At 45.4% G+C, this 24346-nt stretch overlaps 1 protein-coding gene across 1 annotated transcript in view; it reads right to left on the bottom strand.

Moving 5' to 3' along the window:
* Window positions 1-5358: 5358 nt before the first annotated feature.
* The window catches only part of LOC106579767 (1-phosphatidylinositol 4,5-bisphosphate phosphodiesterase delta-1), a 128602-nt gene continuing 109614 nt past the window's right edge, over window positions 5359-24346 (bottom strand). The window contains exons 9-15 of the mRNA XM_045702867.1: window positions 14153-14320; window positions 12296-12469; window positions 11824-11941; window positions 11485-11663; window positions 10780-10915; window positions 5870-6019; window positions 5359-5709 (exon numbers count right to left, since the gene is read on the bottom strand). Of these exons, the coding sequence (XP_045558823.1) occupies window positions 5618-5709; window positions 5870-6019; window positions 10780-10915; window positions 11485-11663; window positions 11824-11941; window positions 12296-12469; window positions 14153-14320 (1017 nt within the window). The 3' untranslated portion in view covers window positions 5359-5617. The remainder of the gene's footprint in view (window positions 5710-5869; window positions 6020-10779; window positions 10916-11484; window positions 11664-11823; window positions 11942-12295; window positions 12470-14152; window positions 14321-24346) is intronic.

The following is a 24346-nucleotide window of genomic DNA, read 5'->3' as shown; positions in this document are numbered from 1 at the left end:
TGACCAGGGATGTTCTCTGTTTAGTGAGTCCTCCAGATCAGAGGCAGTAGAGATGACCAGGGATGTTCTCTGTTTAGTGAGTCCTCCAGATCAGAGGCAGTAGGGATGACCAGGGATGTTCTCTGTTTAGTGAGTCCTCCAGATCAGAGGCAGTAGGGATGACCAGGGATGTTCTCTGTTTAGTGAATCCTCCAGATCAGAGGCAGTAGGGATGACCAGGGATGTTCTCTGTTTAGTGAGTCCTCCAGATCAGAGGCAGTAGGGATGACCAAGGATGTTCTCTGTTTAGTGAGTCCTCCAGATCAGAGGCAGTAGGGATGACCAGGGATGTTCTCTGTTTAGTGAGTCCTCCAGATCAGAGGCAGTAGGGATGACCAGGGATGTTCTCTGTTTAGTGAGTCCTCCAGATCAGAGGCAGTAGGGATGACCAGGGATGTTCTCTGTTTAGTGAGTCCTCCAGATCAGAGGCAGTAGATGACCAGGGATGTTCTCTGTTTAGTGAGTCCTCCAGATCAGAGGCAGTAGGGATGACCAGGGATGTTCTCTTGATAAGTGTGTGAATTGGACAATTTTCCTGTCAAAATGTAACAAGTACTTTTGGGTGTCAGGGAAAATGTATGGAGTAAAAAGTACATTATTTTCTTTAGGAATGTAGTGAAGTAATAGTTGCCAAAAATATAAATTAGTAAAGTATTTTTTTGGGGTATCTGTAATTTACTTAAGTACTTTACACCACTGCCCATCCTACAAGCTCCATCTAGGAGGAGGAGGCCCCTCAAGCCCAGCCACCCCTGGTGCCCAGACCCGCCTGTCCACCACCTTCAGCACCACTCTGTCTCCCACCTTGTCCTCCTCGGCCCGCAGGACTTGAGAGTACCTGGCCGCTGAGCTGCTGCTCAACGAGCCCCAATGAGCTTCCCCAGGGAGAAGACCCTAACAGGAGAGGTGAGACATGAACCATCACTAACCCAGTAGAGGTGAGACACATGAACTATCACTAACCCAGTAGAGGTGAGACATGAACTATCACTAACCCAGTAGAGGTGAGACATGAACTATCACTAACCCAGTAGAGGTGAGACATGAACTATCACTAACCCAGTAGAGGTGAGACATGAACTATCACTAACCCAGTAGAGGTGAGACATGAACTATCACTAACCCAGTAGAGGTGAGACACATGAACTATCACTAACCCAGTAGAGGTGAGACACATGAACTATCACTAACCCAGTAGAGGTGAGACATGAACTATCACTAACCCAGTAGAGGTGAGACATGAACTATCACTAACCCAGTAGAGGTGAGACATGAACTATCACTAACCCAGTAGAGGTGAGACACATGAACTATCACTAACCCAGTAGAGGTGAGACATGAACTATCACTAACCCAGTAGAGGTGAGACATGAACCATCACTAACCCAGTAGAGGTGAGACATGAACTATCACTAACCCAGTAGAGGTGAGACATGAACTATCACTAACCCAGTAGAGGTGAGACATGAACTATCACTAACCCAGTAGAGGTGAGACATGAACCATCACTAACCCAGTAGAGGTGAGACACGAACTATCACTAACCCAGTAGAGGTGAGACACATGAACTATCACTAACCCAGTAGAGGTGAGACATGAACCATCACTAACCCAGTAGAGGTGAGACATGAACTATCACTAACCCAGTAGAGGTGAGACACATTGGTAATGGTTGTAAATCGACAGCACGGGGCAGCATAACACATCTCTCTCTTGCTCTCCTTCCTCTTTCTCTCTCATCCCTTTCCTTCCCTCTCTGTCTCTCTCCGTTGTCAGGACTGTCTCTCTCCGTTGTCAGGACTGTCTCTCTCTCTCCGTTGTCAGGACTGTCTCTCTCCGTTGTCAGGACTGTCTCTCTCTCTCCGTTGTCAGGACTGTCTCTCTCTCTCTCCGTTGTCAGGACTGTCTCTCTCTCTCCGTTGTCAGGACTGTCTCTCTCCGTTGTCAGGACTGTCTCTCTCTCTCTCCGTTGTCAGGACTGTCTCTCTCTCTCTCCGTTGTCAGGACTGTCTCTCTCTCTCCGTTGTCAGGACTGTCTCTCTCTCTCTCCGTTGTCAGGACTGTCTCTCTCTCTCCGTTGTCAGGACTGTCTCTCTCTCTCTCCGTTGTCAGGACTGTCTCTCTCTCTCTCCGTTGTCAGGACTGTCTCTCTCTCTCTCCGTTGTCAGGACTGTCTCTCTCTCTCCGTTGTCAGGACTGTCTCTCTCTCTCCGTTGTCAGGACTGTCTCTCTCTCTCCGTTGTCAGGACTGTCTCTCTCTCTCCGTTGTCAGGACTGTCTCTCTCTCTCCGTTGTCAGGACTGTCTCTCTGATGTGAATCTGGAGAACCTGCTGGGTTGTTCTCGGTCTGGTTTCCAGCGGCTGCCCAAGTGGCGGCAGAACGACCTGAAGAAGGAAGGGCTGTTCTGAGTGGGCGGAGTCAGTCAGTTGGGATGACAAGGGCACATATCGTACTCGAGTTGAATGGTTATATTTTCATTGATTGTGTTCATGTTGTGTTTAAGTTGCCATACTTTTCAAATACAGTTCAAGCTAGAGGAACTGTACCTGCATACATTATGCGCTCACTAATTTAAATAGGGTTATTATTATACTCCAGCTGATGAAGAGAACCTGCCAGATACTGGATGTTACCAACAGCAGTACCACTTTCATTTTCAGTGTCTTTAACAAAGTCCCTTAAACATTTTTTTATTGAACAATTGAACAAAAACAGTCTTTCACGGACATGTTCTACCAGTATGCTGAACAGAATAAGAAGCAGGAGAGTTTTTAACGTTCAAAATTAATTCAATCAAGGAAGATCTTGCTGGCTTGTGTTCTGTTATATTTACTGCAACTTAGTTTAACGATCATAATGAACTAACCTTTTCAAAACAACACTGCTAATTATCATCAAGCTGCCACAAAATCTCTCAAAATAAAAGAAATTCACCATCAAACAACTTTTCTAAATTATGATTTTATTCAAGAGCATGTGCAAATGCAGTTTACTGAAAAACAACAGTAAGATATTACTTCCACAGCTACTTGATGTCTTTATACTCTGTTATATGTTACACAGCTGATATGAAGAGTGTTAGAGGAACCAAAGTAGGTCATGTATGGCTTGATGTGTGTTTCACATGAACAGTCAGTTACAGTCATAATATGAGTTTGATCATGTGTCCATTAGACCTATGGATATTTTGGTATGTTTTAATCAGCATGAATTAGATTGAGCAATGAAAGCCCCACTTTTATTCCATAGGCTGGGATCCATGCAGCTGTTATTCTATAGGCTGGGATCCATGCAGCTGTTATTCTATAGGCTGGGATCCACACTATGCAGCTGTTATTCTATAGGCTGGGATCCATGCAGCTGTTATTCTATAGGCTGGGATCCCACATGCAGCTGTTATTCTATAGGCTGGGATCCACAATGCAGCTGTTATTCTATAGGCTGGGATCCTATGCAGCTGTTATTCTATAGGCTGGGATCCACACTATGCAGCTGTTATTCTATTGGCTGGGATCCATGCAGCTGTTATTCTATAGGCTGGGATCCATGCAGCTGTTATTCTATAGGCTGGGATCCATGCAGCTGTTATTCTATTGGCTGGGATCCATGCAGCTGTTATTCTATTGGCTGGGATCCATGCAGCTGTTATTCTATAGGCTGGGATCCACACTATGCAGCTGTTATTCTATAGGCTGGGATCCACACTATGCAGCTGTTATTCTATAGGCTGGGATCCACACTATGCAGCTGTTATTCTATAGGCTGGGATCCATGCAGCTGTTATTCTATAGGCTGGGATCCACACTATGCAGCTGTTATTCTATAGGCTGGGATCCATGCAGCTGTTATTCTATTGGCTGGGATCCATGCAGCTGTTATTCTATAGGCTGGGATCCACACTATGCAGCTGTTATTCTATAGGCTGGGATCCACACTATGCAGCTGTTATTCTATAGGCTGGGATCCACACTATGTAGCTGTTATTCTATAGGCTGGGATCCACACTATGCAGCTGTTATTCTATAGGCTGGGATCCACACTATGCAGCTGTTATTCTATAGGCTGGGATCCACACTATGTAGCTGTTATTCTATAGGCTGGGATCCACACTATGCAGCTGTTATTCTATAGGCTGGGATCCACACTATGCAGCTGTTATTCTATAGGCTGGGATCCACACTATGCAGCTGTTATTCTATAGGCTGGGATCCATGCAGCTGTTATTCTATAGGCTGGGATCCACACCATGCAGCTGTTATTCTATAGGCTGGGATCCATGCAGCTGTTATTCTATAGGCTGGGATCCACACTATGTAGCTGTTATTCTATAGGCTGGGATCCACACTATGTAGCTGTTATTCTATAGGCTGGGATCAACACTATGCAGCTGTTATTCTATAGGCTGGGATCCGCACCATGCAGCTGTTATTCTATAGGCTGGGATCCACACTATGTAGCTGTTATTCTATAGGCTGGGATCCGCACTATGCAGCTGTTATTCTATAGGCTGGGATCCGCACTATGCAGCTGTTGCCAGAGAACATTTTTCACTGGTTTCAAAAACAATGATTGACAGGCAGTTTAAACTTCTTGAATTCAACCATTATTGGGTTCAAATACACATTTAGATTTGTAAACAGCCAACAACCACAATAGGTAAGGTGGAAATAGCTAAATGAGAGAGCAGCAGTGTGATTCACATCAATGCACTATGTAGATATCTATAGTAAGTGATATCCGTATCGCTGTAGACTACACCACTGCTGTCATCCTTACCTCCAAGCGTTTATTCAAGTTGGATAATATTTGCATACAGACAGAAATCGCACCATTGGAAGACATATATATATATATATATTTTTTACATTTATTTAACAAGTTCTCGTTTACAACTACGACCTGGCCAAGTTAAAGCAAAGCAGTGCGACAAAAACAACACAGTTTGGACTGTAACCTACAAAAGCCTATTTTCCCGCTATCCATCAAACACATTTTGGTGTGTCATCATAGTGGTCTCTGACTTGTGGTCAGACTTACTCAGGTGGAACAAAATTAAAAGAAGTGTGAAGATAGATAAAACATTAAATATCAACATATTAAAAACCTTGTCAGTTACAACTCAATGATGTGGGAGGGGTCAGTGTGGTGTGGGAGGGGCCAGCATGATGTGGGAGGGGCCAGTGTGGTGTGGGAGGGGTCAGTGTGGTGTGGGAGGGGTCAGTGTGGTGTGGGAGGGGTCAGTGTGGTGTGGGAGGGGTCAGTGTGGTGTGGGAGGGGTCAGTGTGGTGTGGGAGGGGTCAGTGTGGTGTGGGAGGGGTCAGTGTGGTGTGGGAGGGGCCAGCGTGGTGTGGGAGGGGTCAGTGTGGTGTGGGAGGGGTCAGTGTGGTGTGGGAGGGGTCAGTGTGGTGTGGGAGGGGTCAGCGAAGTGGGAGTGGTCAGTGTGGTGTGGGAGGGGTCAGTTTGAAGTGGGAGGGGTCAGCGTGATGTGGGAGGGGTCAGTGTGGTGTGGGAGGGGTCAGTTTGAAGTGGGAGGGGTCAGCGTGATGTGGGAGGGGTCAGCGTGAAGTGGGTCGGGATCTATTTGGCGTCCAGCAGCATGAGGTGAACAAACAGGCCGGCGGAGGGGAGGACATCACCACGCTTGGTGAGCAGAGGGACGTGGCGGTAACCTGGGAAACAGGATGTGAGGTTTGAATAAGTCAGCAGTCAGCAATGAGAGGAGAGAAGGAGAGAGAGAGAGAGACAGAGAGGGAGGGAAAGAGTGAGAGAGAAAGAGAGAGAGGATGACAGAGAAAGAAAACAAGAGCGAGAGACAGAGGGAGGTATTACCGTTCTGTAGACTGGTCAGTGGCAGGCAGTAATGTCCAATCAGGTCGTTCTGTGAGGTGGCGTCATAGTCTTCGACCTGGAAGCGCAATATGGCCAGCTCTGGTACCTGGATGTCAAACTGGAACGACTCATTCCACATGGGGTTAAAACCTGGTCAGAGAGGAACATCATTCCACATGGGGTTAAAACCTGGTCAGAGGAACATCATTCCACATGGGGTTAAAACCTGGTCAGAGGAACATCATTCCACATGGGGTTAAAACCTGGTCAGAGAGGAACATCATTCCACATGGGGTTAAAACCTGGTCAGAGAGGAACATCATTCCACATGGGGTTAAAACCTGGTCAGAGGAACATCATTCCACATGGGGTTAAAACCTGGTCAGAGGAACATCATTCCACATGGGGTTAAAACCTGGTCAGAGAGGAACATCATTCCACATGGGGTTAAAACCTGGTCAGAGAGGAACATCATTCCACATGGGGTTAAAACCTGGTCAGAGGAACATCATTCCACATGGGGTTAAAACCTGGTCAGAGGAACATCATTCCACATGGGGTTAAAACCTGGTCAGAGAGGAACATCATTCCACATGGGGTTAAAACCTGGTCAGAGAGGAACATCATTCCACATGGGGTTAAAACCTGGTCAGAGGAACATCATTCCACATGGGGTTAAAACCTGGTCAGAGGAACATCATTCCACATGGGGTTAAAACCTGGTCAGAGAGGAACATCATTCCACATGGGGTTAAAACCTGGTCAGAGAGGAACATCATTCCACATGGGGTTAAAACCTGGTCAGAGGAACATCATTCCACATGGGGTTAAAACCTGGTCAGAGGAACATCATTCCACATGGGGTTAAAACCTGGTCAGAGAGGAACATCATTCCACATGGGGTTAAAACCTGCAGAGAGGAACATCATTCCACATGGGGTTAAAACCTGGTCAGAGGAACATCATTCCACATGGGGTTAAAACCTGGTCAGAGAGGAACATCATTCCACATGGGGTTAAAACCTGGTCAGAGAGGAACATCATTCCACATGGGGTTAAAACCTGGTCAGAGGAACATCATTCCACATGGGGTTAAAACCTGGTCAGAGGAACATCATTCCACATGGGGTTAAAACCTGGTCAGAGGAACATCATTCCATATGGGGTTAAAACCTGGTCAGAGAGGAACATCATTCCACATGGGGTTAAAACCTGGTCAGAGGAACATCATTCCACATGGGGTTAAAACCTGGTCAGAGGAACATCATTCCACATGGGGTTAAAACCTGGTCAGAGGAACATCATTCCACATGGGGTTAAAACCTGGTCAGAGAGGAACATCATTCCACATGGGGTTAAAACCTGGTCAGAGGAACATCATTCCACATGGGGTTAAAACCTGGTCAGAGGAACATCATTCCACATGGGGTTAAAACCTGGTCAGAGAGGAACATCATTCCACATGGGGTTAAAACCTGGTCAGAGAGGAACATCATTCCACATGGGGTTAAAACCTGGTCAGAGAGGAACATCATTCCACATGGGGTTAAAACCTGGTCAGAGAGGAACATCATTCCACATGGGGTTAAAACCTGGTCAGAGGAACATCATTCCACATGGGGTTAAAACCTGGTCAGAGAGGAACATCATTCCACATGGGGTTAAACCTGGTGAGAGGAACATCATTCCACATGGGGTTAAAACCTGCAGAGAGGAACATCATTCCACATGGGGTTAAAACCTGGTCAGAGAGGAACATCATTCCACATGGGGTTAAAACCTGGTCAGAGGAACATCATTCCACATGGGGTTAAAACCTGGTCAGAGGAACATCATTCCACATGGGGTTAAAACCTGGTCAGAGAGGAACATCATTCCACATGGGGTTAAAACCTGGTCAGAGGAACATCATTCCACATGGGGTTAAAACCTGGTCAGAGGAACATCATTCCACATGGGGTTAAAACCTGGTCAGAGGAACATCATTCCACATGGGGTTAAAACCTGGTCAGAGAGGAACATCATTCCACATGGGGTTAAAACCTGGTCAGAGGAACATCATTCCACATGGGGTTAAAACCTGGTCAGAGAGGAACATCATTCCACATGGGGTTAAAACCTGGTCAGAGGAACATCATTCCACATGGGGTTAAAACCTGGTCAGAGAGGAACATCATTCCACATGGGGTTAAAACCTGGTCAGAGAGGAACATCATTCCACATGGGGTTAAAACCTGGTCAGAGAGGAACATCATTCCACATGGGGTTAAAACCTGGTCAGAGAGGAACATCATTCCACATGGGGTTAAAACCTGGTCAGAGGAACATCATTCCACATGGGGTTAAAACCTGGTCAGAGGAACATCATTCCACATGGGGTTAAAACCTGGTCAGAGGAACATCATTCCACATGGGGTTAAAACCTGGTCAGAGGAACATCATTCCACATGGGGTTAAAACCTGGTCAGAGAGGAACATCATTCCACATGGGGTTAAAACCTGGTCAGAGGAACATCATTCCACATGGGGTTAAAACCTGGTCAGAGGAACATCATTCCACATGGGGTTAAAACCTGGTCAGAGGAACATCATTCCATATGGGGTTAAAACCTGGTCAGAGGAACATCATTCCACATGGGGTTAAAACCTGGTCAGAGAGGAACATCATTCCACATGGGGTTAAAACCTGGTCAGAGAGGAACATCATTCCATATGGGGTTAAAACCTGGTCAGAGGAACATCATTCCACATGGGGTTAAAACCTGGTCAGAGAGGAACATCATTCCACATGGGGTTAAAACCTGGTCAGAGAGGAACATCATTCCACATGGGGTTAAAACCTGGTCAGAGGAACATCATTCCATATGGGGTTAAAACCTGGTCAGAGAGGAACATCATTCCACATGGGGTTAAAACCTGGTCAGAGAGGAACATCATTCCACATGGGGTTAAAACCTGGTCAGAGGAACATCATTCCACATGGGGTTAAAACCTGGTCAGAGAGGAACATCATTCCACATGGGGTTAAAACCTGGTCAGAGGAACATCATTGCACATGGGGTTAAAACCTGGTCAGAGGAACATCATTCCATATGGGGTTAAAACCTGGTCAGAGAGGAACATCATTCCACATGGGGTTAAAACCTGGTCAGAGGAACATCATTCCACATGGGGTTAAAACCTGGTCAGAGGAACATCATTCCACATGGGGTTAAAACCTGGTCAGAGGAACATCATTCCACATGGGGTTAAAACCTGGTCAGAGGAACATCATTCCATATGGGGTTAAAACCTGGTCAGAGAGGAACATCATTCCACATGGGGTTAAAACCTGGTCAGAGAGGAACATCATTCCACATGGGGTTAAAACCTGGTCAGAGAGGAACATCATTCCACATGGGGTTAAAACCTGGTCAGAGAGGAACATCATTCCACATGGGGTTAAAACCTGGTCAGAGGAACATCATTCCACATGGGGTTAAAACCTGGTCAGAGAGGAACATCATTCCACATGGGGTTAAAACCTGGTCAGAGGAACATCATTCCACATGGGGTTAAAACCTGGTCAGAGGAACATCATTCCACATGGGGTTAAAACCTGGTCAGAGAGGAACATCATTCCACATGGGGTTAAAACCTGGTCAGAGAGGAACATCATTCCACATGGGGTTAAAACCTGGTCAGAGGAACATCATTCCACATGGGGTTAAAACCTGGTCAGAGAGGAACATCATTCCACATGGGGTTAAAACCTGGTCGAGAGGAACATCATTCCACATGGGGTTAAAACCTGGTCAGAGAGGAACATCATTCCACATGGGGTTAAAACCTGGTCAGAGGAACATCATTCCACATGGGGTTAAAACCTGGTCAGAGGAACATCATTCCATATGGGGTTAAAACCTGGTCAGAGAGGAACATCATTCCACATGGGGTTAAAACCTGGTCAGAGAGGAACATCATTCCACATGGGGTTAAAACCTGGTCAGAGAGGAACATCATTCCACATGGGGTTAAAACCTGGTCAGAGGAACATCATTCCACATGGGGTTAAAACCTGGTCAGAGAGGAACATCATTCCACATGGGGTTAAAACCTGGTCAGAGGAACATCATTCCACATGGGGTTAAAACCTGGTCAGAGGAACATCATTCCACATGGGGTTAAAACCTGGTCAGAGGAACATCATTCCACATGGGGTTAAAACCTGGTCAGAGGAACATCATTCCACATGGGGTTAAAACCTGGTCAGAGGAACATCATTCCACATGGGGTTAAAACCTGGTCAGAGAGGAACAGAAGGCCTGGATCAGAATACTGACGCTGCCTATGTGTGTGTGTGGTTGTGTGTGTGTGTGTGTGTGGTTGTGTGGTTGTGTGTGTGTGTCTGTGTGTGTGTCTGTGTCTGTGTGGTTGTGTGTGTGTGGTTGTGTGTGTGTGTGGTTGTGTGGTTGTGTGTGTGTGTGGTTGTGTGTGTGTGTGTGTGTGTGTGTTGTGTGGTTGTGTGTGTGTGGTTGTGTGTGTGTTTGTGTGTGTGGTTGTGTGGTTGTGTGTGTGTGTGGTTGTGTGTGTGTGGTTGTGTGTGTGGTTGTGTGTGTGGTTGTGTGGTTGTGTGTGTGGTTGTGTGTGTGTGTGTGTGTGTGTGTGTGTGGTTGTGTGTGTGTGTGTGTGTGTGTGTGTGTGTGTGTGTGTGTGTGGTTGTGTGTGTGTGGTTGTGTGTGTGTTTGTGTGTGTGGTTGTGTGGTGTGTGTGTGTGTGTGTGTGTGGTTGTGTGTGTGTGGGTGTGTGTGTGTGTGGTTGTGTGTGTGTGGTTGTGTGTGTGTGTGTGTGTGTGTGTGTGTGTGTGTGTGTGTGTGTGTGTGTGTGTGTGTGTGTGTGTGTGTGTGTGTGTGTGTGTGTGTGTGTGTCACCGTTGTTCTCGATGGAGCGTGTCTCCTTGCTACACGTGTCAGCTGGAACACCGTAGATCTCCACTTTAACCAGCGGGTCCACGATGGATTTAGGCTTGTCCTTGTTTAGCTTGGGCAGCTGCTGGGCTGAGATCACCTGGAGAGACAGACACACACACACACAGACACACACACACACACACACACACACACACACACACACACACACACACACACACACACACACACACACACACACACACACACACACACACACACACACACAGAGGTCTATAGCAGAAGCCTAATGACTAAGGATATTTGAAAGCAGTATTGATTTGATGTAGTGCAGTTTAATACACAACATAATGAATCCCTCTTGAACCATATCTCATCTCAATCAAATTAAAAATCTTAAATTTTGAAGCGTCGCCACTCAGTTCCTAGCCCCATGCCTCTTAGCAGTGTTAACTATAAGATACGATCTAAAATTAAAAACACAATATACTGCACAGAAACTCATTTATGTTATCACAAGGCCATTTTCCTTCCTCAATATATTGATATTTTATTCATCAATGTACCATTCTCTGTAGTAGCCTTCACTGTGTTGTAATAGTAGCTATTACAATACACTTTAGTGATATTCCACTAATGTAATACACTATAGTATCATATATAAATCAATATATATATACTCTAACACTATAGCGGTGATCCTCTCACCATGATGTGGAAGGTCTTGTGTTTGATCCAGGGTCCTTTGGTTAGGGTCATAGGGTTGAACTCTGACCCGTCGTATCTCAGGAATTCAGGCTTCAGGACGTATCCACTCAGCCCGTTGGATCGGAACCGGCCCTGGTTCAGGTCCATCTCCTTAGATGGAGTCTGGAAGTTCAGCGCCACTGGAGATAAAAATCATAATCAATAAAGCATCGATCAGTAAAACGTCTATCATGAATTTATAGAGAAAGGGGAAGACTGTGACCTGAGCTGGTACAGAGATTGTTCGTGTCAATTCTATCAGAGGATTGTTAAATATAAGTCTAACTGAAGAGACTGTACCTATCTGACAGCCTGCGTTCCACAGGGGAACTGGGTTGTAGTTGGAGGAGGCTGTTCTGGATCCAGCTGGGTAGATGCGGCTCAGCTTGGTCATGTTGTGGTGGATGAAGGCGTTTCGCTGGGAGAGATGGAAACCAGACAGGTTAATGGTACAATCCTTATAAGAACTCTTCTAGAACATGCATAATGAAATGTCTATAGTACACTGAATCAAGGCTGAAGGTCCTGTTATTCAGGCTTGCTGTTATTCAGGCTTGATGTTATTCAGACTTGCTGTTATTCAGGCTTGATGTTATTCAGGCTTGCTGTTATTCAGGCTTGCTGTTATTCAGGCTTGCTGTTATTCAGGCTTGCTGTTATTCAGGCTTGCTGTTATTCAGGCTTGCTGTTATTCAGGCTTGCTGTTATTCAGGCTTGCTGTTATTCAGGCTTGCTGTTATTCAGGCTTGCTGTTATTCAGGCTTGCTGTAACAGAACAGAGGGTTTTACCTGCTGTCTCGGCCAGGTTAAAAGCCTTGCTCTCTTTAAAGGAGGACATCTCATAGAAGGCCTGGTTGTTTTCAGCGTGCTCAAACCCTGAGAAGTGGACACTCTTACAGTAGATCACCAGATCAGACAGCTGCTTGTCTAGCTTGATCTTTGACTTCTGAAAAGCAATAAAACAGCATTTTTATAAAATCTACAGAAATAGAGATGTTTTAAATTAATTTCTATCAAAGTATTCCCATTTGTGTTTTCCTTGGCATATGGCCTGGCATTTCAAATGGAACTAGTTCTGCTGAGGACAGTTTTGCAGCTAATCCACAGTAGCATGGCGCCACAGTAGCATGGCGCCACAGTAGCTTGGCGCCACAGTAGCATGGCGCCACAGTAGCTTGGCGCCACAGTAGCATGGCGCCACAGTAGCTTGGCGCCACAGTAGCGTGGCACCACAGTAGCGTGGCACCACTGTAGCGTGGCACCACAGTAGCTTGGCACCACAGTAGCATGGCACCACAGTAGCATGGCAACACAGTAGCTTGGCACCACAGTAGCATGGCACCACAGTAGCATGGCACCACAGTAGCTTGGCACCACAGTAGCTTGGCACCACAGTAGCTTGGTACCACAGTAGCATGGCACCACAGTAGCATGGCACCACAGTAGCTTGGCACCACAGTAGCATGACACCACAGTAGCATGGCACCACAGTAGCATGGCACCACAGTAGCTTGGCACCACAGTAGCATAACACCACAGTAGCATGGCACCACAGTAGCTTGGCACCACAGTAGCTTGGCGCCACAGTAGCATGGCACCACAGTAGCTTGGCACCACAGTAGCATGGCACCACAGTAGCATGGCACCACAGTAGCATGGCACCACAGTAGCTTGGCACCACAGTAGCATGACACCACAGTAGCATGGCACCACAGTAGCATGGCGCCACAGTAGCATGACGCCACAGTAGCATGGCGCCACAGTAGCATGGCGCCACAGTAGCATGGCGCCACAGTAGCATGGCACCACAGTAGCATGGCGCCACAGTAGCATGGCGCCACAGTAGCTTGGCGCCACAGTAGCTTGGCGCCACAGTAGCATGGCACCACAGTAGCTTGGCACCACAGTAGCATGGCACCACAGTTGCATGGCACCACAGTAGCATGGCACCACAGTAGCTTGGCACCACAGTAGCATGACACCACAGTAGCATGGCGCCACAGTAGCATGGCGCCACAGTAGCATGGCGCCACAGTAGCATGGCGCCACAGTAGCATGACACCACAGTAGCATGGCACCACAGTAGCATGGCACCACAGTAGCATGACCATGTCCAAAATGGCACTCTATTCTACTTCTTCTTACCACAGTCCTATGGGCTGGTAGTGCACTACTAGGGACTAGGGTGACATTTGGGACCCCATGGCTTTAACTACCTTGGCACCACAGCAGTGTGTTACCATAGCAGCGTGTTACCACAGCAGCGTGTTACCATAGCAGCGTGTTAGCATAGCAGCGTGTTAGCATAGCAGCGTGTTAGCATAGCAGCGTGTTAGCATAGCAGCGCGTTAGCATAGCAGCGCGTTACCATAGCAGCGCGTTACCGTAGCAGCGTGTTACCGTAGCAGCGTGTTAGCATAGCAGCGCGTTACCACAGCAGCGCGTTACCACAGCAGCGCGTTACCACAGCAGCGCGTTACCACAGCAGCGCGTTACCATAGCAGCGCGTTAGCATAGCAGCGCGTTACCATAGCAGCGCGTTACCATAGCAGCGCGTTACCATAGCAGCGCGTTACCATAGCAGCGCGTTACCATAGCAGCGTGTTACCATAGCAGCGTGTTACCATACCTTGGCTTTGGCCTTCTGTCCGTTGGGGTCTGTCTTGGAGTTGTTGGTCTCTGCAGCCTCGTCCTCCTCTGAGACACAGTCTTCCTCTACTCCAGGACTAGTATTGCTGTAGACGGCATCCAGCTTGTTCAGACGTTTCCCCTTGATGATGAACCGACCCTTCAACTCCTACACACACAGACAGATACACCTCGTGTTGATGGAGACGCATCTATACTAGATCATCAAATGACTACTAAATACCAGGACACCTCGTGTTGATGGAGATGCATCTATACTAGATCATCAAATGACTACTAAATACCAGGACACCTCGTGTTGATGGAGATGCATCTATACTAGATCATCAAATGACTACTAAATACCAGGACACCTCGTGTTGATGGAGATGCATCTATACTAGATCATCAAATGACTACTAAATACCAGGACACCTCGTGTTGATGGAGATGCATCTATACTAGATCATCAAATGACTACTAAATACCAGGACACCTCGTGTTGATGGAGACGCATCTATACTAGATCATCAAATGACTACTAAATACCAGGACACCTCGTGTTGATGGAGATGCATCTATACTAGATCATCAAATGACTACTAAATACCAGGACACCTCGTGTTGATGGAGACGCATCTATACTAGATCATCAAATGACTACTAAATACCAGGACACCTCGTGTTGATGGAGATGCATCTATACTAGATCATCAAATGACTACTAAATACCAGGACACCTCGTGTTGATGGAGATGCATCTATACTAGATCATCAAATGACTACTAAATACCAGGACACCTCGTGTTGATGGAGACGCATCTATACTAGATCATCAAATGACTACTAAATACCAGGACACCTCGTGTTGATGGAGACGCATCTATACTAGATCATCAAATGACTACTAAATACCAGGACACCTTGTTAAGGGTGCTGGTTAAGCCCTATTGTATTTTTTCATTATTGTTATTATTATTATACTGGTTCTTCTAGCAAGGAAAATGAACATGAAAATTCCCATGAAATAGTAAGGATGAAGAGGGCGCAACTTGACATGATGGTAAAGGCCCATAGTCCACACCCTGTCATGCAATGCCAGAATACATTTGTACTGTAGTGAAACCGTCTCTAGAGAAATGCAAGGTCTCTCATGTGAAACGTCAATTGCTATGGAAATGCTGGGATGTGTTTTTCAATGATGTTAAAGGTAATTCGGATGAAACTATGACGGTGATACGGATTACAATTATCATCATGAATATTAAGGCTATACCCATTACATGTTACACACAGAGACACTCAACCATACAAATTGGCAGAGTTATTATTTATTTGGACATCACACATTATAGTCTTACTCTTATACAGACAATGTACACACTCTTAATAAATCACATTCAATATCAACCTACTCAGACTTACTACTGTCAGGTCCTGACCATAGACAGCTCTTATTTTCTATGGTAGAGTAGGTCAGGGCGTGACTGGGGGGGTTTATCTAGTTTATTTTTTCTATGTTGTGTTCTAGTTTATTTTTTCTTTGTTGAGCAGCCCCCAGTCCAGCTCAACATGCCTTAGACAGCTCTTTCGTCCCACCCCCCACACATGCGGAGACCTCACCTGGCTTAACTGGTCCCTCCAGAGATGCAACCTCTCATCGTCACTCAATGCCTAGGTTTACCTCCACTGTCCCCACATCCTACCGTACCCTTGTCTGTACACTATGCACTGAATCTATTCCACCATGCCCAGAAATCTGCTCCTTTTATTCTTTGTTCCCAACGCACTAGACGACCAGTTCTTATAGCCTTTAGCCATACTCTTATTCTACTCCTCCAACGTTCCTCTGGTGATGTGGAGGTTAACCCAGACCCTGTAGCCCACAGTACTACACCTATTTCCCAGGCGCTCTCATTTGTTGACTTCTGTAACAATAAAAGCCTTGGTTTCATGTATGTTAACATCAGTAGCCTCCTCCCGAAGTTTGTTTTATTCACTGCTTTAGCACACTCTGCCAAACCTGATGTCCTAGCCGTGTCTGAATCATGGCTTAGGAAGGCCACCAAAAATTCTGAAATGTACATCCCCAACTACAACATTTTCCATCCAGATAGAACTGCCAAAAGGGGCGGAGTTGCAATCTACTACAGAGATAGCCTGCAGAGTTCTGTCATACTATCCAGGTCTGTGCCCAAACAGTTCAAGTTTCTACTTTTAAAAATCCACCTTTCCAGAAATAAGTCTCTCACTGTTGCCGCTTGTTAGAGACCCCCCTCAGCCCACAGCTGTGCCACGGACACATTTTACATTTTAGTCATTTAGCAGACGCTCTTATCCAGAGCGACTTACAGTAGTGAATGCATACATTTCATACATTTTTTTTCCGTACTGGCCCCCCGTGGGAATCGAACCCACAACCCTGGTGTTGCAAACACCATGCTCTACCAACTGAGCCACACGGGACCCGTGTGACACCTTATGTGAATTGATTGCCCCCCATCTATCTTCAGAGTTCGTACTGTTAGGTGACCGAAACTGGGATATGCTTAACACCCAGGCCATCCTACTATCTAAGCTAGATGCCCTCATTCTCACACAAATTATCAAGGAACCTACCAGGTACAACCCATAATCCATAAACATGGGCACCCTTAGTGATATCATCTTGACCAACTTGCCCTCTAAATACACATCTGCTGTCTTCAACCAGGATCTCAGCAATCACTGCCTCATTGCCTACGTGCGTAATGGGTCTGCGGTCAAACGACCACCCCTCATCACTGTCAAACGTCCCCTAAAACACTTCAGCGAGCAGGCCTTTCTAATCGACCTGACCTGGTATCCTGGAAGGATATTGACCTCATCCCGTCAGTAGAGGATGCCTGATTGTTCTTTAAAAGAGCTTTCCTCACCATCTTAAATAAGCCCCATTCAAAAAATGTACAACTAAGAACAGATATAGCCCTTGGTTCACTCCAGACTTGACTGCCCTTGACCAGCACAAAAACATGTAATGCGTTCTGCATTAGCATCGAATAGCCCCACGATTTGAAACTTTTCAGGGAAGCCAGGAACCAATATACACAGGCAGTTAGGAAAGCAAAGGCTAGCTTTTTCAAACAGAAATGTGCATCCTGTAGCACTAATTCCAAAAAGTTTTTGGACACTGTAAAGACCATGGAGAATAAGAGCACCTCCTCCCAGCTGCCCACTGCACTGAGGTTAGGAAACACTGCCACCACCGATAAATCTACGATAATCGAGAATTCAATAAGCATTTTTCTACGGCTGGCCATGCTTTCCACCTGGCTACCCCTACCCTGGCCAACAGCTCAGCACCCCCAGCAACTTGCACCCCCCCCCCGCTTCTCCTTCACCCAAATCCAGACAGCTGATGTTCTGAAAGAGCTGGACCCCTACAAATCAGCTAGGCTAGACAATCTGGACCCTCTCTTTCTAAAATTATCCGCCGCAATTGTTGCAACCCCTATACTAGACTTTTCAACCTCTCTTTCGTATTGTCTGAGATCCCTAAAGATTGGAAAGCTGCCGCGGTCATCCCCTTCTTCAAAGGGGGAGACACTCTAGACCCAAACTGTTACAGACCTATATCCATCTGTTACAGACCTACCTTTCTAAAATCTTCGAAAGCCAAGTTAACAAAAAAAAAAATAATGCATGAAATGTATGTATTCACTGGATAAGAGTGTCTGCTAAATGACTAAAATGTAAAAATGTTAACAAACAGATCACCGACCATTTCGAATCCCACCGTACCTTTTCCACTATGCAATCTGGTTTCAGAGCTGGTCATGGGTGCACCTCAGCCACGCTCAAGGTCCTAAATGATATCATAACAGCCATCGATAAAAGACAGTACTGTGCAGCCGTATTCATCGACCTGTCCAAGGCTTTCAACTCTGTCAATCACCGTATTCTTATCGGCAGACTCAACAGCCTTTGTTTCTCAAATGACTGCCTCGCCTGGTTCACCAGCTACTTCTCTGATAGAGTTCAGTGTGTCAAATCGGAGGGCCTGTTGTCGGGACCTCTGGCAGTCTCTATGGGGGTGCCACAGGGTTCAATTCTTGGGCGACTCTTTTCTCTGTATATATCAATGATGTCGCTCTTGCTGCTGGTGATTCTCTGATCCACCTCTACGCAGACGACACCATTTTGTATACATCTTGCCCTTCTTTGGACACTTTGTTAACAAACCTCCAAACGAGCTTCAACACCATACAACACTTCTTCCATGGCCTCCAACTGCTCTTAAATGCCAGTAAAACTAAATGCATGCTCTTCAACCAATCGCTGCATGCACCTGCCTGCCCTACTAGCATCACTACTCTGGACGGCTCTGACATAGAATATGTGGACAACTACAAATACCTAGGTGTCTGGTTAGACTGTAAACTCTCCTTCCAGACTCACATTAAGCATCTCCAATCCAAAATTAAATCTGGAATCGGCTTCCTATTTCGCAACAAAGCCTCCTTCACTCATGCTGCCAAACATACCCTCGTAAAACTGACTATCCTACCAATCCTCAACTTCGGCGATGTAATTTACAAAATAGCCTTCAACACTCTACTCAGCAAACTGAATGCAGTCTATCGCAGTGCTATCCATTTTGTCACCAAAGCCCCATATACTACCCACCACTGCGACCTGTACGCTCTCATTGTCTGGCCCTCGCTACATATTCATCGCCAAACCCACTGGCTCCAGGTCATCTATAAGTCTTTGCTAGGTAAAGCCCCGCCTTATCTCAGCTCACTGGTCACCATAGCAACACCCACCCGTAGCACGCGCTCCAGCAGGTATATTTCACTGGTCAGCCACAAAACCAACACTTCCTTTGGCTGCCTTTCCTTACAGTTCTCTGCTGCCAATGACTGGAATGAATTGCAAAAATCACTAAAGCTGGAGACTTATCTCCCTCTCTAACTTTAAGCATCAGCTGTCAGAGCAGCTTACCGAGCACTGCACCTGTACACAGCCCATCTATAAATAGCCCACCCAACTACCTCATCCCCATATTGTTATTGTTTTTGCTCTTTTGCACGCCAGTATCTCTACTTGCATATCATCATCTGCACGTCTATCACTCCAGTGTTAATGCTAAATTGTAATTATTTCCCCACTATGGCCTATTAATTGCCTTACCTCCCTAATCTTACTACATTTGCACACACTGTATATATATATTTTCTATTGTGTTATTGACTGTACGTTTGATTATCCCATGTGTAACTCTGTGTTGTTGTTTTTGTCGCACTGCTTTGCTTTATCTTGGCCAGGTCGCAGTTGTAAATGAGAATTTGTTCTCAACTGGCCTATTTGGTTAAATAAAGGTGAAATAAAAACATTAAAAAATATATTTGAGACGACTGTACAACCATCAATATTAATTGTCAAATCCAACAGCAGACCTCTTCGTTGCTTGGGACCTAGAACTAGCATCTCTGTTTTGTCCGATTTCAAAACCAAAACATTTGCCGCCATCAACTTTCTGTTTTTGTCTGAAACACAGGCTTCCATGGTAGGCAATTTTGGGGTTCTGTGCAGACTCAGGATAACTGAGCTTTAGAGAAATATACAAATATTCAAAGAGCAGTCATGATTTGCTCATGGATTCATGGAAGGTCATGGAAGGTCATGGATTCATCACTGCTGAAGTGAAAGCCATCCTTTCCTGGGGATGGTGCTTTTTAGTTAGCTTGTCAACAGTATCAGAAATACATTTTGGATTGTTCTTATTCTCCTCAATTAGGTTGGAAAAATAGGATGATCGAGCAGCAGTGAGGGCTCTTCGATACTGCACGGTACTTTCTTTCCAAGCTAGTCAGAAGACTTCCACTTTGGGGGAAGCTTGCTTTATATTCTGAATACCAAGGAGCTAATTACTTGTGACAAATGTGTTTGTTTTTAGGGGTGCGACCGCATCTAAGGTATTACACAATGTTACATTTAGATCCTCGGTTAGGTGGTTAACTGAGTGTTGTACTCCGGCGTCCTTGGGTAGGTGGAGGGAGTCTGGAAGCGAATCTAGGAATCTTTGGGTTGTCCGAGAATTTATAGAGTGGCTTTTGATAATCCTTGGTTGGGGTCAGAGCAGATTATTTGTTGCGATTGCAATGTAATAAAGTGGTATTCCGATAGTCCACGATTATGAGGAAAAACATTTCGATCCACAATATTTATTCCACAAGACAAAACTAGATCCAGGGTATGACTGTGGCAATGCGTAGGTCTGGAGACATGTTGGACAAAACCCACTGAGTCGATGATGGCTCCGAAAGCCTTTTGGAGTGGGTCTGTGGACATTAAACCTCCTCCTCCATGCTTTACGGTGGGAACCACACATGCGGAGATCATTCGGTCACCTACTCCGCGTCTCACAAAGACACGTGGTTGGACCAAAAATCTCAAATCAGATCAAAGGACAGATTTCCACCGGTCTAATGTCCATTGCTCATAATTCTTAGTCGAAGCAAGTCTCTTCTTATTATTGGTGTCCGTTAGTAGTGGTTTCTTTGCAGCAATTCGACCATAAAGGCCTGATTCATGCAGTCTCCTCTGAACAGTTGATGTTGAGATGTGTCTGTTACTTGAACTCTGTGAAGCATTTATTTGGGCTGCAGTCTGATGAGCAGTTAACTCTAATGAACTTATCCTCTGCAGCAGAGGTAACTTTGGGTCTTTCTTTCCTGTGGTGGTCCTCATGAGAGCCAGTTTCATCATAGCGCTTCATGGTTTTTGTGACTGCACTTGAAGAAACTTTCAAAGTTCTTGACATTTTCCGCATTGATTGACCTTCATGTCTTAAAGTAATGATAGACTGTTGTTTCTCTTTGCTTATTTGAGCAGTTCTTGACATAATATGGACTTGGTCTTTTACCAAATAGGGCTATATTCTGTATACCAACCCTTCCTTGTCACAACACAACTGATTGGCTCAAACACATTAAGAAGGAAAGAAATTCCACAAATTTTAGCAAGGCACACTTGTTAATTGAAATGCAATCCAGGTGACTACTTCATGAATCTGGTTGAGAGAATGCCGAGAGTGTTTGCAAAGCTGTCATCAAGGCAAAGGGTGGCTACTTTGAAGAATCTCAAATATAAAGTATATTTTGATTTGTTCAACAATTTTTTTGTTACTACATAATTCCATGTGTGTTATTTCATAGCTTTGATGTCTTCACTAATATTCTACAATGTAGAGAATAGTAAAAATAATGAGTAGGTGTGTCCAAACCTTTGACTGGTACTATATATATATAAATACACACACACACACATATATATATACTTTCCAAATGTATGAAATGTATGCATTCACTACTGTAAGTCGCTCTGGATAAGAGCGTCTGCTAAATGACTAAAATATAAAAATGTAAAAAAAAATATGTTTCTAGAGTCCACCTGTGGTAAATTCAATGGATTGGACATGATTTGTAAAGGCTTCACACCTGTCTGTATAAGGTCCAACAGTTGACACCACAGTTGAGAGTGCATGTCAGAGCAAAAACCAAGGCATGAGTTCGAAGGAATGGTCCGTAGAGCGCGGAGACAGGATTGTGTCGAGGTACAAATCTGGGGAAGGGTACCAAAAACTTTCTGCAGCATTGAAGGTCCCCAAGAACACAGTGGCCTCCATCATTCTTAAATGGAAGAAGTTTGGAACCACCAAGACTCTTCCTAGAACTGGTCACTGGCCAAACTGAGCAATCGGGGGAGAAGGGCCTTGGTCAGAGAAGTGACCAAGAACCCGATGCTCACTCTAACAGAGCTCCAGCGTTCCTCTGTGGAGATGGGAGAACCTTCCAGATGGACAACCATCTCTGCAGCACTCCACCAATCAGGCCTTTATGGTAGAGTGGCCAGACGGAAGCCACTCCTCAGTAAAAGGCACATGCCCTCTTAGACTTTGCCAAAAGGCTCCTAAAGGACTCTCAGACAATGAGAAAGAAGATTCTCTGCTACTACTTTCACCACTTTTAGTCTTGAAATCTTTGGTTGTTTACTAAACTCTGTTTCGCACATGGCCTCACATGTGAATCCTTAAAGAGATGGGTGAGGTCATGGTTTAAGAGGCGGCAAGTAGCCTAGTGGTTAGAGCTTTGGGCCAGTAACCGAAAGGTTGCTAGATCTAATCCCCGAGCTGACAAGGTAAAAATCTGTCCTTCTTCCACTAAACAAGGCAGTTAACCCACTGTTCCTAGGCTGTCATTGTAAATAAGAATTTGTTCTTAACTGACTTGCCTAGATAAAAGGGTGTGAACGATGTTCAATGGGTGTAGACAAAGAGGAACTCTCCAGTAGGTGTACCAAAACATTCAAGGGCCATTTTCTCAGAAGTGGGGTTACCAGTTTATCAACTTTAAAAGCAGAACTACTTTCCCATTCTTCTTCAACTGCAGTGTATGATATATGATTTTCTAGCTCTAAGTCTCTACTTTTATCGAATGTAAAACCATTTCAAATTTTGCTACATAAGACTAAATCGAGGTGGTAGTCATATTTTTGTTTTATGCCTATCCCAAACCTTAACCCTTGCCTTAACCATTCGGAGTTAATGCCTAACCTTAACCATTCAGAAATAATGCCTAACCTTAACCATTCGGAGTTAATGCCTAACCTTAACCATTCGGAGTTAATGCCTAACCTTAACCATTCGGAGTTAATGCCTAACCTTAACCATTCGGAGTTAATGCCTAACCTTAACCATTCGGGAGTTAATGCCTAACCTTAACCATTCGGAGTTAATGCCTAACCTTAACCATTTGGAGTTAATGCCTAACCTTAACCTTGGAACAATACAGAGAAGTAACCAAACACTTTGAGAAACACGGATGAACATCAAATTCTGACTTGACACTGTGAGAGCTTGTTGTAACATCAGCACCACAGATAACTTCCACAAGTCTGTGAACGATCTGAGAGACATGGCAAGAAGGGCCTTCTACGCCATCAAAAGAAACATAAAAATGGACATCCCAACTAAGATCTGGCTACAAATACTCCAATCAGTTAGAGAACCCATTGCCCTTTATGGTTGTAAGGTCTGGGGTCCACTCACCAACCAAGAATTCACAAAATGGGACAAACACCCAATTGAGACTGCATGCAGAATTCTGCTAAAATATCCTCAGAGTACAACGCAAAACCCCAAATAATGCATGCAGAGCAGAATTAGGACTATACACACAAATGATCAAAATCCAGAAAACAGCCATTAAATTCCACAACCACCTAAAGGAAACCGATGCCCAAAACTTCCATCGCAAAGCCCTAACCTGCAAGGAGATTCATCTAGAGAAGAGTCCCCTCAGAGCCCTAACCTGCAAGGAGATTCATCTAGAGAAGAGTCCCCTCAGAGCCCTAACCTGCAAGGAGATTCATCTAGAGAAGAGTCCCCTCAGAGCCCTAACCTGCAAGGAGATTCATCTAGAGAAGAGTCCCCTCAGAGCCCTAACCTGCAAGGAGATTAATCTAGAGAAGAGTCCCCTCAGAGCCCTAACCAGCAAGGAGATTAATCTAGAGAAGAGTCCCCTCAGAGCCCTAACCTGCAAGGAGATTAATCTAGAGAAGAGTCCCCTCAGAGCCCTAACCTGCAAGGAGATTAATCTAGAGAAGAGTCCCCTCAGAGCCCTAACCTGCAAGGAGATTAATCTAGAGAAGAGTCCCCTCAGAGCCCTAACCTGCAAGGAGATTCATCTAGAGAAGAGTCCCCTCAGAGCCCTAACCTGCAAGGAGATTCATCTAGAGAAGAGTCCCCTCAGAGCCCTAACCTGCAAGGAGATTAATCTAGAGAAGAGTCCCCTCAGAGCCCTAACCTGCAAGGAGATTAATCTAGAGAAGAGTCCCCTCAGAGCCCTAACCTGCAAGGAGATTAATCTAGAGAAGAGTCCCCTCAGAGCCCTAACCTGCAAGGAGATTAATCTAGAGAAGAGTCCCCTCAGAGCCCTAACCTGCAAGGAGATTCATCTAGAGAAGAGTCCCCTCAGAGCCCTAACCTGCAAGGAGATTCATCTAGAGAAGAGTCCCCTCAGAGCCCTAACCTGCAAGGAGATTAATCTAGAGAAGAGTCCCCTCAGAGCCCTAACCTGCAAGGAGATTAATCTAGAGAAGAGTCCCCTCAGAGCCCTAACCTGCAAGGAGATTAATCTAGAGAAGAGTCCCC

The sequence above is a fragment of the Salmo salar genome, chromosome ssa19 (genome assembly GCF_905237065.1).
Source record: "Salmo salar chromosome ssa19, Ssal_v3.1, whole genome shotgun sequence".
NCBI classification, from domain to species: domain Eukaryota; kingdom Metazoa; phylum Chordata; class Actinopteri; order Salmoniformes; family Salmonidae; genus Salmo; species Salmo salar.
The sequence above is the reverse complement of the archived record's forward strand: the minus strand, read 5'-3'. Positions and strand labels throughout refer to the sequence as shown.